This window comes from Acinonyx jubatus, chromosome X (genome assembly GCF_027475565.1).
Source record: "Acinonyx jubatus isolate Ajub_Pintada_27869175 chromosome X, VMU_Ajub_asm_v1.0, whole genome shotgun sequence".
NCBI classification, from domain to species: domain Eukaryota; kingdom Metazoa; phylum Chordata; class Mammalia; order Carnivora; family Felidae; genus Acinonyx; species Acinonyx jubatus.
The window spans coordinates 109,274,842-109,289,770 of NC_069389.1; the positions used below are offsets into that span (position 1 = coordinate 109,274,842).

At 43.4% G+C, this 14,929-nt stretch overlaps 1 protein-coding gene across 5 annotated transcripts in view; it reads left to right on the forward strand.

The window, feature by feature from the left end:
* ADGRG4 (adhesion G protein-coupled receptor G4) overlaps positions 1 to 14,929 on the forward strand; it is a 101,328-nt gene that overhangs the window by 42,256 nt on the left and 44,143 nt on the right. For all 5 annotated transcript variants that reach the window (XR_008289873.1, XR_008289872.1, XR_008289871.1 and 2 more), the window contains exons 6-10: positions 971 to 1,035; positions 4,832 to 4,995; positions 6,445 to 6,577; positions 8,335 to 8,453; positions 14,676 to 14,892. Coding sequence is in view for 2 of the 5 variants with exons in the window: in XM_053201740.1 (XP_053057715.1) it covers positions 971 to 1,035; positions 4,832 to 4,995; positions 6,445 to 6,577; positions 8,335 to 8,453; positions 14,676 to 14,892 (698 nt within the window). In the remaining 3 variants the exon portion in view is untranslated. The remainder of the gene's footprint in view (positions 1 to 970; positions 1,036 to 4,831; positions 4,996 to 6,444; positions 6,578 to 8,334; positions 8,454 to 14,675; positions 14,893 to 14,929) is intronic.

Here is a 14,929-nt window from a genome sequence, read left to right on the forward strand (position 1 = left end):
GTGAGGGAGAGAGAGCACACAAGTAGGAGAGGAAGAGAGAGAGAATCCCAAGCAGGCCCGGTACTGACAGCACAGAGCTCGATGCAGGCCTGCAACTCACAAACGGTCAGGTCATGACCTGAGTGAAAATCAAGAGTCGGTTAACCGACTGAGCCCCGCTTGGGCCCCACATTTCACATTCTAACATAAAGCTAGGTGGCCTCCCAGACAGGCGATATCCATTTGCACCCCACCAACAGTAAATGATCATGTCTGTTTCCTCTCTTTCCCCATCAGCATTTCTTTTGCCGTGTGGTTAGCATGATTGTAAGTGCTTGAAAATGGGCGCGTGTATTTGTCTCTTAGGGCCGCCATAACAAAATACAAGGCACTGGGGGGCTTACACCACAGACATTTCTTCTCTCACAGTTCCGAAGGCTGGAAGTCCAAGATCAAGGCGCCTGGAGGGTGGGTTTCTTCAGAGGACTCTCTCCTTGGCTTCCAGAGGGCCACCTTCTCACTGTGTCCTCCCACAGCCTTTTCTGCGTGTGCGCGCGCACACACACATGCGCACACGATGCACACACGCGCACGCGCGCGACAGGTACAGAGAGAGAGAGAGAGACACACACACATACACACACACGCACACACACACATATCTGGTGTCTCTCTTCTTCCAGGGACTGCCAGTCCTACCAGATTAAGGCTCCACCTTCTGACTATTTTGAGCCTTCATTGCCTCCTTAAAGGGCCTACACCCAAATATAGTCACGTGAGGGAGTTAGGACTTCAACCTATCGATTGGAGGGGACGCTATTCAGCCCCTGGCAGTAGGTAAAATGTAAATTGAAGAACTGAGTAGAGCAGATGGAAATGTTGATCTCACTGGAATAATAAATGCAGCTTAATGATGACATTGTCTCAGGTAACTTCCCTGGCTTGATAGAGGAGTGGGAATACTAAAATCGATCTGTTTTGTCTCTTACAGTTGAATTCTATATTTCAGGACAGTGAATTTGCTGTTGCTAATCTGGCCATTCAAATTAAAAGCAGGTATGGGGGTATCATCTATTGTGGGTCGAAGGCAGTTTGGGGGCATTCTGGGTATGTTCCTATCCCGGGGGCAGGGGAGGGCGGATTTCATTTTGTTTTTTTCCGTCTGAGATTTAGGGTCGGCATTTTGAGTTACATCTTCCCTTCTGAGTGTAGGTTCTCTTTGGAATACGAGAAAAATGTGTATTATCACTGTAGGGTGTAAAGCCAATGGGAGAACAAAACAGAGGAATATGAATCAGGGAAACAGTGGAATTAGATTCAGTTGCCTTTAATGTCCCTTTTGGCTTTAAAATGCTCTGTGACTTTGAGGGGAAAAATCATGCCTTAGAGGGATGAAAGGCTAGGGATGGCCAATGCGTGAAGATTTATAAGACTCTTTATTTTCTGATTAACGCACTTTCAGGAGGTAGAATATTCCAAAGGGAACCTGAAATGTGTAAGGCGAGGAGTGCTGACTAGTCTAAGACTTGCCTGGGGTGCAGATTTGGGGAGGTGATGACAGTGCAATGGGCAGGTGCTGAGAAGTATCGAGGAGCCGAGATCAAAGAGAAAACCCGCCTTTCCCCACCCTCTCCAATATCTGGTTTGCAGCTTATTTTCTACATACTCCTAGATTTGGGGCCATACGTTTATTAAGAGGACGGGATCCTACTCTACGTGCTGTTTTACACCTTTCTTTTCTTGCTTCAAAATACATCATGTACATCTTAGCGGGCCAACACATACAGATTTAGCTTCTTCCTTTTAATGACTGCATGGGATCCTTTTGCATGGGTGTGCAATGGTGTATTTATCCGATTACCTAGTGATGGACATTCAGTTATTTCCACTCTTGTACGTATATCTGTATGCGCCCTTGTTGGTACTGTTATGGGACAGATTCCTGGGAGTGGGGTTGCTCAAAGACTTACCACCATTTGGGTACTCAGATAATGACCAAGCTCTTTTGAAGTGTCTCCTTAGAGCCCTAGTGTTTGAATTCCAAGCTGGGAGATTCTACTGTTCTGCCTCACAGTTGTCTTTCTCCTGAACTTGAGTCCTCATGTATTGGACACTATATTTCATTTACGTGTGTGTGTGTGTGTGTGTGTGTGTGTGTGTGTATTTATGCTTTTGATACAGAGACACTTCTGAGGGAGAAATAACCATGGATCAAACTGCAGTAAGTAATTTTTCAAAATGACTTGTAACTCATCCTGTGCCTGAGTAGATATAAGTAAATTAGTGCTTCTACCCAAGTGTATGTCAAGCAAAGCTCAATTATGGCCGTTGAGGGTCAAATTACATTACTTTCTTTGGCATCTGCACAGCGACCCAGTAGGAAGACCATCCTCTGCTTTTCTGAACTCTCTGTGGGGCAGTTTTTTTGAGGTACCTTTTGTGTGGGCTATGGGAGCATGGAAGGACTTGGGGATTGTAAATAATAAATCTGCCTTTTATGTGTATAGGTTTGAAGTCAGAGTGTGACAAAACTACCTCCCATCCTCCTTGCCCCGATTTTCAGTACTTATCCCAGTGCCTCAAAATTTTACCACGTCAGACTCCAAAAGGATTAGTACGCAATGCAGCTCGTAAGGTTTTTAAACATGAGAGAAATATTTTGCTTATACAAAATAAAATCAAGCCTGCAGTGCCATCCAAATGATCTGCCGTCATTTATTTTTTAAACTTAAAAATTGTTTATTTTTGAGAAAGAGAGAGAGAGAGAGCAAGCACATGAGTGAACGGAGAAGAGCAGACAGAGAGGGAGAGAGAGAACCCCAAGCAGGCTCTGTGTTGTCAGTGCAGAGTCTGATGCGGGGCTCGAACCTTGAGATCATGAAACCGTGAGGTCATGACCTGAGCTGAAATCAAGAGTTGGATGCTTGGGGCACCTGGGTGGCTCAGCTGGTTAAGCATCTGACTTTGGCTCAGATCATGATCTCACGGTTCGTGGGTTCGAGCCCAGCATCAGGCTCCGCGCTGACAATGTGGAGCCTGTTTGGGATTCTCTGTCTCTCCTCTCTCTCTGCCCCTCCCTGACTTGTGCTTTCTCTCTCAAAATAAATACATAAACTGGAAAAAAAAAAAGAAATACTTAAAAAAAAAAGACACTTAACTGACTGAGCCACCCGGGGGCCTCCTATTTGTCATCATTTAAAATACTTTCTGTAAAGAGCAGAGTCTGAATTTTTTAATTTAATAGATAACATAACCTAAGTGAAATTGCTCTCAAATAATAGGTGTAGAAAGCCTTTTGGCGACACTGTGTTCCCTAGAGCAGGCTGCCTGGGTTAGAACCCCTGATCTTGCACTTCCTGAATGGGAGACCTTGGACAACCTAATTGAACGCTCTGTGCCTCAGTTTCCTCATCTGTAAAATGGGGATAACCATACTACCATTCCCCACAGGGAAGTTGTGAAGGTGGAATGGGATGATTCATGTAAAGTGCTTAGCACAGGACATAGTAAATGCTTGGTAGTGTTTACTCTTGTCATCACCATGTCAGGATCTAGATCCGGAAGTCTCAGCTTCTGCTCCCAGTGCTGTGATTCGTCAGCTGTGTGACACTGGGCAGATCACTTACCTTCTCTGAGACCTAGCTTTCTCATCTAGAAAATGGGGTGACTTTCCCTGCGTTGTCCACACCACAGGGATGATATGAGGACTAGATGCATTGACTTTTTTGAGACTGATTTGCAAATGGCAATGGGTTACATAAATGTAAAGCATAATGATGATTGCTGTTGTCAATAAGCCTTGTGCTCAATTGTAACATTTGTTTAAAGATTTCGGAGACAATGTACTTTTCTTTTGCATTATTTTGAAACAGAGGGAAGGACAAGGAATGGCTACAATTTCCTATGTACCATACAGGTAAGAACTGAGTTTATTCATGGCTGGTACATTTAGTTCTGATTTTCCTTCCATTTAATTCTGTATTTGCAGCCCCAGAGGGTCAGAGTTGTCAGAAGGAGATCAAAGTACCCGGTGGTTATTTTACAGATGCTGTAATTGGGCTCTTGCCTTCATGAAATAAGTTGTTTCGGTTGGTCATGGCACAGCCTAGCAAAGAGCCTGCTGCCTCTTTGTAGTGAAAAGAAAATGGGGTCCAAAGTGGTCATAATTTGGAGATGGGGGAATAAAGCGTTTGTTGCCGTCAAGAAAAGTCCACAGAATACTCAGCAGGGAACATACTAGGTATTTGTGACCTTGGCTAAGTCTCAGTTCCCTCATCTGTGGAATGGGGCTAATAATAGCACTATTCGTGAGGCTGTTGTGAAGATCACATGAGTAGCAAGACGAGGGGAGCAAGAGTGCTACAAATGTTAGCTACTATCATTATCATTATCTCCATTATTACTATTGCAGAAATAGGCCTTCTGCAGAACACCTCTTTACAGACTAATTGAGCGTGTGCCATTTGCCTCATTGCAGTAATGATGGATAAATTGGAGACCAGAAGGATAAAAGGTTTTCTCTCGAGTAATAAATCCTGAGTACTCCATCTTCTCTATTAATTAGCACAAACTCCCAGCGAACGCATGGCTAGTTGGTTTTAATAGAATGCGAATGTTTCTGACTGTTCTTTTGCAAATGGGCTTTGAGTTGTTTATTTGGCAGACGAGAAAATTTATCAGAAGATTTCGATGGGCCGTCTTCCATTATGTCTTAAGGCTTGCCACTTGACGTAAAATGTTGGGTGTTTATGGGCTCTCAATTAAACCACCTGGGTAAAAATCTCAGCGCCGCGGGCCAAGTTGTACCCTGTTGACATAACTGCGACATTGTTCTTTTGTCTCTGCTTTTTAGCTGTGTTTGTCAGGTCATCCTAAAAGCCAACTCTTCTTTAGCAGCCAGCGAATTGATTAGCAGGATCGAAAGGAAAATACATGGCAACCTCACACATGGAAACTTCACGCAAGGTCAACTGATGTTGTTAGTTGCATCGGAACACATTGCAGTGGAAAAACTAGGTAATTTGGGGTGGGGGGTATTCCATATGCATCCATTCCCCTTATTATATTCCATATATATATATATATATATATATATATATATATAATTTATTGTCCACTTGGTTTCTACACAACACCCAGTGCTCATCCCAACAGGTGCCCTCCTCGATGCCCATCAGCCACTTTCCTCTCATTCCCCTTATTATAAAGCTCATAATGCATGCATAGGAAGACGTCCTGAGTTCTGAAGGGGAGAGGAGTTGTCTTCACATCCCTTTCCTCATCCACAGTGCTCACTCACCCTGAGAACCTTTCTGCCTGTAAGAGCTTATAAACAATACAGGGGGACTATCAGAGACCATTGGTCAGCTCTGGACATCAGCAGTGGCCCGTCCATCAACGGAGTGGGAGAATTGTCTTTCTTGCATAAATACCCGGAGGGTGGGGGAGCTTCCTCATCCCACACTAGAGCTGCCCGATAGATGCTTGCTGATTTATTGATTGATGTAGCCAGGCTATTCATCTTGGAAAGTGATCTGGGAACAGCCGGGCCTTTCTCTCATGGGCATTTCTTCCCTTACTCCCTGCCATTGCTGCTATAGCTCTCTTACTTTTCCCCAATAGACTGCGGCAAAATAGATTGCGGGCTAACCCGGATACCACACATCCGCGTTAGAACACACAATCCTCGGCGACAAACTAATCAGGTAGCAGAGGGTGGGCTGTGGTCCCAAGTGACAGATGAGTGGCAGGCAGAGAAGGGTAGAAGCCACAGGCAGAGCTTACAGGAGACTGGGATGGCCGAACCATTCTGTCAACACACGAGGGGGAAGATTTCTGGAACCAGGGTCATGAGCCCAGTGGGTGGTCAGTGAAAACAGGGGACTGACCATGCACACTTAGCCTGGGTCACTTCTCCCTAAATGTGACCACACTTGGCAGCAAAACCTTGCCCTCAGCATCAACATCAGAGCAGGGCTCCCGTGTCTAATACTGGCGACGGTCGGTACGTGGAGTTGACTAAAACCAAATCCACCCCAGAACCCCTGAAGAAGGGAGGGAGCATCCAGAAGGAGAAGTCAGTCTTTAGTCTCCCATCATTGACAGTGGGTACCTCTGAAGGAGGGCAACCGGCAGGTGAGGGCTTTTGGTTTTTGTGTGGGTGGCTTGAACTATTAGTCAATGCAAATGTAACACTTTTAAACACGAAGACAAAAAGCTGTCCTGTCAATTTGTGCTTTTAATGAAAAGGACTAAATGTGAGGTTTTGCTGGGAGGCTTAATTTAAGAAAGGGCTGCATTTCACATATTTTCCGTGAAGCCTGCTTTAAAGGGCCTGGTAGAAAAAGTTTCCTCTTTTATTTGCTGGTGTTTACAGGCAGGATAATAATGATGGGTCATAATGGCTGTTCATGATTCTTCTAAGTGCCTTTTGCCCTTTAAAATGTGCATACATTTTCTCTGTAGAGCCTGGAAGGTGCAAAGCCCAAGAAACAGTCTCTAAATACAAAGGGACCTATAAGTGGCTCTTAACCAACCCTACCGAGACAGCCCAAACTAGATGCATAAAGAATAGGGATGGAAACGCCACTAGAGACTGGTATGTATTGGCCAAGTTCTAACTGCCAGTTCAGATACTCAAAGGTCCCCTTAACTGGGGCCACGCTTCTGAGCAGGCTCCCTCCCTCCCCCTCTACCCTTGTCTTGCCTTCTTTTACCCTTCGGACCTACTTAAGCACGCGCGTGCAACATAATCACATTCCAAAAGAATGTTCAAGAAGACAAAAGGGAAAACATCACCCATAATCCCACCATTGGAACACAGCTGTTTTTTAGGCTGGTGTGTTTTTTCATCTCGCTGTTCCCGGTGTGCCTTTAAGTTTTGTGCCTTTAAGTTTTATGTAGCTTTTTTTGTAGTGGCAATCACCACCCTCCTATCAGCAATGTGATTTACCTTTTCACTCAATAGTTGATCAAACATTTTCTGTGGTTTACATTCTTCTTAATGACCATTTCGAAAAATTGCCTCCGAAGCTACCTCGTTGATGGGCCATAATAATTTACTAAATCACCCTCCTATTGTTGCCTTATCATTTTCCTTCTTTACATCATCAGCCCCTCTTCTCTGACTCTCTGCTGTTAATGGTTTATGCCATTAACTTAAGTAGGCAGCCCAGAAGGGCAGCAGGGTTTGACAGAGGCTTAAAAGCTTTTTTTTGGAAGGCAACATCTTAGACTGGGTCCTACTCTCTTCATACATCTAATCAGGTTATCAAATCATGCTGGTTTTGTGATCACAATCAGAGCTCACATGAAGCCTTTGCTTTCGGACTCCACCACCACGACCCCCGTGCAGGTCCTTACCATTGTCCCTCAGCTACTATTAAAACAGTCCCCTTGCCTTCCCCTGCTCTGGTTCCACATTGCCTCGGGTATTAAGTCTGAGCTCTTAAAGACAGTACTCAAGACCTGTGGGCTCCCCTTTTTTTTTTACCATGCATTCCAGCCAAGGAGGGCCATTTGCCACTGTGGACTCGGGTGGGTGCCTCCTCGGGTCTCTTTCTCTGCTTGTACTATTTGCTCTGCTTCGGGGCAGGGGGGCCCTCCTCCATGTCTGTCCTTTTAGCATCCAGCTCAGCTCAGAGCTTGCAGATAAGCTCTCCTCTCTTGGTGGTTTTGATAGAGTCCGTTTTGTTGATAGAGTTTTTCGTCTCACAACTTGCCTCCTAAACATAGTTACATTTACAGACTCAAACCACCAAGTTACAACACGCTCCTGCCGGGACCAGACCCTGCTGTGTTTGTCTGCACTATCAGAGGTCCGAGAACACAGTGGGTGCTCAATAAATGTGTCAGCTCATTTGAAATGGACTGTATTGAATACGGGAGGGTGGACGGTGGGGGCAAAGAGCGGCAGAGGGTGCCATACCAATTGCCTTTGGGGAATGATACACTGACACGGGGACTGATTCTAAAATGAATTTCCTTTTAAAATGGGGGTAAGAAAGGAAAGTGAGGGTAAGGAGCCACGTCCAGAGGGGCAAAAATCTGTGCCCCGGCTCTTGCTCTGCTGGACATTGCCATGCTTCATCTCAGACTCTCTTGCCTTTTTATACCTCCTACATGGGGACCCTAGATTCGCTTGTTCCCCAAGAGCAAAGTTTTCTTCACTTTACAAACACTGGGCTCCTGCCTTTGCTATCTCAGCCAGGAGAGCCCAGTGTTTGTAAGTGGGAGTGGGCAAAAGGAAGAGGCATGCCAAAGATACACCGTGTTCCTTCTTTGTTTGCTTTAAGACTATTCTGGCCTCATCGTCCAACGAGAAAGCTCTTTGTCCCTCTCTCGTCTCTTTCTCAGCTCAATCAACATGGAGACTGGCAAATCTCAGTGGGAAAAACCGAAGTTAAAACAGTGCAAACTGCTTCAAGGACTTCCTGATAAGATTGTGGATCTCGCTAACATTACTATAAGTGATGGTAAGACTGTTCTGTACACATTAGTGAAATAATGGAACGTCAGTTGGTCTGCTTGACCTGAGACCAGAGAGGGTATAGGCTAGCCCCATGTGGGAAAATCCACCTTACAATGATCCAATTTCAGAAACTAGGTAGTTCGCGTTGGTAGAGGTGGGAGCGAGGTATGCTAAGCTAGGACTCTCAGTGGGTTCTTTTGGCTTTATAGTGTTTTTTATTTTATAATTTGTAGCTAATTATTACTTTTCACTTTAAAATAGTTTTAAGGGGTGCCTGGGTAGCTCAGTTGGTTGAGCGTCCGACTCTTGATTTCAGCTCAGGTCATGATCCCAGGGTCGTGGGATTGAGCCTTGCATCGGACTCTGGATTGGGGGCGCCGAGCCTGCTTGGGACCATCTCTCTCCGTTTCTCTTTGCCCCTCCCCCACTTGTGCTCTCTCTCTCTCGAGCTCTCTCAAAATAAATAAATAAACTTAAAAAACAGTTTTAATAGGTAATTCTTCACATAGTTCAATATTGCAAAAACAGAAAGGCTGTACAGCGAAACATCTTCCCACTGCTGACCCCTGCCATTCAATAAATATCCACAGAGATGTTTTATGTATCTACAAGGAAAATCACACACACACACACACACACACACACACACACACACACACCCCATACATATGCATATATGTGTATATTCTCCCTCCCTCTTTGTACACAAAGTGGAGCATGCTATCCATGCTGTTCTGCATGTTGCTTTTTTCTCTTCACAATATATTGCAGAAATTTATTGTTTTGGTATATGGAGAGCTTCCTCGTGCTTTTTATCACTGCATTATATTATACCACATGCACGGGCCATAATTTATTTCTTTCACCTGTTTCCTATGGACGAGCATTTAAGCTGTCAATAACATTTTGTTTTTACGAAACTGTTGTAATGGATATTGTACATATGTCATTTTGCCTAAGTGGGATATACTTGAAAGATAAATTCCTAAAAGTAGAATTGCCGGGCTACTCATACTTTCGATGGTGTTAAAATGCTGTCTGTAATGGTTGCACCCGTTCGTACTCCCACTTGCAAGATGTGAAAGTGCCTGTCTTGGGGCACCTGGGTGGCTCAGTCCGTTGAGCGGCTGACCTCAGCTCAGGTCATGATCTTGCGGTTCGTGAGTTCGAGCCCCACACTACAGATCCTCTGTCCCCCTCTCCCTCTGCCCCTCCCCTGCTTGTGCTCTCTCAAAAATAAATAAACATTAATGGGGCGCCTGGGTGGCTCAATCGGTTAAGTGTGCGACTTCAGCTCAGGTCATGATCTCGCGTTTTGTGGGTTCCAGCCCCACATCGGGCTCTGTGCTGACAGCTCAGAGCCTGGAGCCTGTCTTCGGATTCTGTGTCTCCCTTTCTCTCTGGCCCTCCCTGGCTCAATCTCTGTCTTTCCCTCTTTCTCTCTCAAAAAAGACAAAAATTAAAAAAAAAAAACCTTTTGAATCTCCAGTCATTTGATAAACAGAAATCGATATCTTGTAGTTGAAAAAAATTTTTATGAAGATATTCACATATAAAATTTTACACATTTAATGGGTACAATTCCATGGTTTTTAGCATATTCACTAGAGTGTGCAACAGTCACCACTAGTTCTAGAACATTTTGATCATTCCAAAAAGAAACCCCACACACATTAGCTAGCAGTCATTCCCTTCCCCTCATCCTTGCAATGCCTGGAAACCTCTAATCTACTTTCTTTCTTTTTTAAATTTTATTTTATTGTAGTAAGAACGCTTAACATGAGATCTACCCTCTTGACAAAAAAATTTTTTTAAGTAGGCTCCGTGCCCAGCGTGAAGCTCAATGTGGGGCTTGAACTCACGACCCTGAGATCAAGAGTTGGACACTTAACTGACCGGGACACCCAGGCAGTTCCCCCACTTGACAAATTCTTAAATGTATAGTATATTCCTACTGACTTTGGGTACAATGTTGTGTAACAGATCTCCAGAACTTACTCATCTTGCTTAACTGAAACTTTATGCCTGTTGATGAGCAACTCCCCATTTCCCCTCCCCCAGCCCCTGGCCACCACCATTCTACTCTGTGCTCTTGTGACTTCGACTGTGTTAGATTCCCCCATATAAATGAGATCATGCTAGTGCCTGGGTGACTCCATCGGTTAAGCGTCTGACTTCGGCTCAGGTCCTAATCTCGCGGTTCGTGGGTTCTAGCCCCGCGTCGGACTCTGTGCTGACAGCTCAGAGCCTGGAGCTTGCTTCCGATGCTGTGTCTCTGTCTCTCTCTGCCACTCCCCCACTCACTCTCTCTCTCCAAAATAAGTAAACATTAAAAACATTAAAAAAGATAAATGAGCTCATGCAATATTTGCCATTCTGTGTCTGGCTTATTTCACTTAGCCTAATGTCTCCAGGTTTATCCGTGTTGTTGCAAATGACAGGATTTCCTTCTTTTTAAAGGTGAATATTATTCCTGTGTGTGTGTGTGTGTGTGTGTGTGACATTTTCTTTATCCATTCATCTCTAGATGGACACTTGTATTATTTTCATACCTTGACTATTGTGAATAATGTTGTAATGAACACGTTACTGTAGATATCTCTGTGAGATGGCTGGATCATACGGTAGTTCTATTTTTAATTTGTGAGGAACCTCCATACTGTTTTCCATGGTGACTGTGCCAGTTTACATCCCCACCCACAGTGTACCAGGGTACCCTTTTCTTACACCCTTGACGACACTTGTCTCTTGATTTCTGATAATAGCTACGCTGACAGTTGTGACGTGATGTCTCAGTGTGGTTTTGCTTTCCATTTGTCTTATGATGATGGATGTTGAATGCCTTTTCATGTATCTATTGACCTTTTTTATGTCTTTTGAGAAGTGTCTATTTGAGTCCTTAGCCCATTTTTAATCAGGTTATTTGTTCACTATTGAGTTATAGAAAGTCTTTTTTTTTTTTTTTTTTTTATCTTTTAAGGTAGGCTCCATGCTCACTGTGGGGCTTGAACTCGTGACCCTCAGATCAAGAGTCACATGCTCTACTGACTGAGCCAGCCAGGTACCCCATGAATTATAGAAATTCTTTGTATACTTTGGAGATTAGCTCCTTATCAAATATGTGGTTTGCAGATATTTTTTTTCACCATTTGGTAGGTTGTCTTTTCATTCTGTTGATTATTTCTCTTGTTGTGAGAAACTTTTTATATGTTGTGGTCCCATATGTTTATTTTTGTTTCTGTTTCCTGTGCTTCTGGTGCCACATCCATGGAATTGTTGCCAAGATCAATGTCATGAAGTTTTCCCGTTATGTTTTCTTCTAGGAGTTTTTGAGTTTCAGCTCTTGCATTTAAGTCCTGAATCAGTATGAGTTGATTTTTGTGTACGATGTAATAGAAGGGCCAATTTCATTCTTTTGCATGTGAATTTTCAGTTTTCCCAGCACCGTTTGTAGACGAGATTATCCTTTCCTCATGTGTATTTTTTTTCACTCTTGTTGAAGATCAGTTGATGGTATATGTGTGGATTTGTTCCTGGGCTCTCTATTCTGTTCCATTGGTTTATAGGTCTGCCTTTACACGGTACCGTGCTGTTTGATTACTGTAGCTTTGTATTATATGTTGATATCAAGGAGTGTAATGCCTTTGTTCTACTTTCTCAAGATTGATTTGGCTATTTGTGTGTGTGGAGGGGTTCGATATGAATTTTAGAATTTTTTTTCTATTTCTGTAAAAGAAAATACCATTGGCTCGCTAATTTAGTGAAGTCTTTGTTCCCTGCAGTATATACATCTGATGCTTCTCATTAGAAGATGCAGCCTTAGGCTTGTCCACATTCTCCGTGACTACCAGGGATGACTGGTTCTAGCTGGGTTGTGATTGTTTCTTTTTTTGGTAATGTTTGTCTATTTATTCATTCATTCATTCATTCATTCATTCATTTATTTATTTAGAGAGACAGAGGGCAGGCAGGGGAGGGGCAGAGAGAGAGGGAGACACAGAATCCAAAGCAGGCTCCAAGCTCTGAGCTGACAGCTCAGAGCCCGACGCAGGGCTCGAACCCACGGTCCATGATATCATGACCTGAGCCGATGTCGGACGCTCAACTGACTGAGCCCCCCAGGCCCCCCGGACCGATTTATTTTACAACAAACAAGGGAGGATTCCTTCCACTGCTTTCGCTCGAGGACTTAGCATTTTTTACGCAAAGAGTGTGATGTGTCCTGCATTTCACTTAAAAACTGGATGACTCTAGGTGAAAAGCCTGTGATTACTTTCCACAGTATAGTCAGTCTCCCATTGGCCAGTTGTTTACTTTCCTTCTGTGACAGCAGGGACTGCATGGACTGAAGTCACGCCACTGAGGCCCAAAGAATGACTCTGGGTAGGTGGCGCTGGCTATCCCACTTACAACAAAAGCCTGAAAATTTACTAAGAGCAATAGAAAAATCTGTGAATGAGCACATCGTACGTTTCCCCCATCTCAGTCTTAGTATTTTCTCAAGTTTCTTTAACAGACCAGAAGATAGATGTGACAAGGACAAAATATTAATTTAGAAGTAATTACAACCTTGTTCAAGCTCCCCCTTTCTGCCACCTCCATTGTTGGGCAGATTGTGATAATAGTTAAGGGGGGGGCAGGGTGGAAATTGAGAGAATCTCGGGTAAGATTGCTTAATTTACATTGACAAGGACAGAGAGTTGTTTGCAGAGAGAGAGGGAGAGAGGCAGAGAGAGAAAGAGAGAGAGAGAGGGTGGTGTTTTTGCTAATTTGTCTTCCCAAACAGACTTGGTTATTTGCAGTGTAACCTGGGTTAAGCCTTATGAGTGTAATCTCTCTCCGGACTTCTCTCAAGGGATTGTATGTTTCGATTGTTTTCCATTATATTTTGGTTATTGGACTTAAACGGGAGTTTAAACTAGCAGGGCACCACAAGGAGCTCAGCTTTATAGGGGTTATATTGAACGAAAATCTAATTCGTGTTGTATTTGTTTAACAAATACTGGCATTATGGTTATGACAAACAGGTCTTTGGTTTTAGAGATGCATACTGAAGTATTTATGGATGCAATGATATTTCTGGGATTTACTTTAAAATAATCTGGGGTTGAGGAAGGTGGGTGAGAGTAGATAAACTATGATTAGCTCTTCATTGACACTTGTTGAAGCTAGGTGATTCATGAGGTACATGGGGAGTCATTATACTATTCTTTCTACTTTTGTGCGTGTTTGAAAATTTCCATAATAAAAAGTGAAGAAAAAAGTGGGCGAATTAATATCTATTGTTCTTACCCTTTAAAAAAAATCTAAATTAAGTTGCTCTTTACTATATATTGGTCCATAGTTGCTTTTTTCCTGTGCTTGCTGGTTCTTGACAGAAAAAATATCATTGCCATCTTTGATTATGAAAACACAGACTGAGAATGTTTGCTGATATTTTAGTACAGGTGGGATCTACTTAACTCAATCCAATACTCAAAGTCTTAACTTAATTAGAATCTAATTGCGAGCTAATCTTCAGTGCCAAAAAGGTTTCCCTGGTGTATTTTAAAAAGGATTTAATGAATAAAAACTTGACTTCTGTGCTACTTGCTGGGACTCCGTCTGTTATAGAAATTGAGGTCCAGGCCTCCTGGGTGGCTCAGTCGGTTAAGCGTCTGACTTCGGCTCAGGTCACGATCTCATGGTCCGTGAGTTTGAGCCCCGCATCAGGCTCTGTGCTGACTGCTCAGAGCCTGGAGCCTGTTTCAGATTCTGTGTCTCCCTCTCTCTCTGACCCTCCCCTGTTCATGCTCTGTCTCTCTCTGTCTCAAAAATAAATAAACGTTAAAAAAGAAAGAAAGAAATTGAGGTCCAGCATTTTATTTACTGTAAATTTTGCTACCTTGGTATGTATTTCTATTTCACTGCCTTTACTTTTAAAAGAAATGTTTATTTATTTTGAGAGAGAGAGCGCATGCATGCACGCACGCGTGAGGGAGGGGTAGAGAGAGAGGGAGACAGAAAATCTGAAGCAGGCTCCACGCTGTCAGCACAGAGCCTGACTCAGGGCTCGAACTCACGAACCGTGAGACCATGACCTGGGCTGAAATCAAGAGCTGGACGCGTAACCAACTGAGCCACCACAGGCATCCTCACTGCCTTTACTTTTGAAAGGGAAGGAAGCAGACCGGCATTTCCCAAAACGAAGTGATGCAGGTTTTACATTTCGATTTTCTTTCCCCAGAGAATGCAGGTGATGCTGCACAGCACATTTTAAACTTGATAAATGAATCCCCCACTCTGGATGAAGACGAGACAAAGATTATTGTTTCTAAAGTATCTGACATTTCACAATGTCATGAGATAAGTATGAATCTAACCCAGATGATACTACAAATAATCAGTGCTGTTTTGGGAAAGCAAAACAATTCAGCATCTGATCTGCGTGAAGTGAGAAATGAGTAAGTACTAATATTTCGGTAAAATAAATTATTGCAT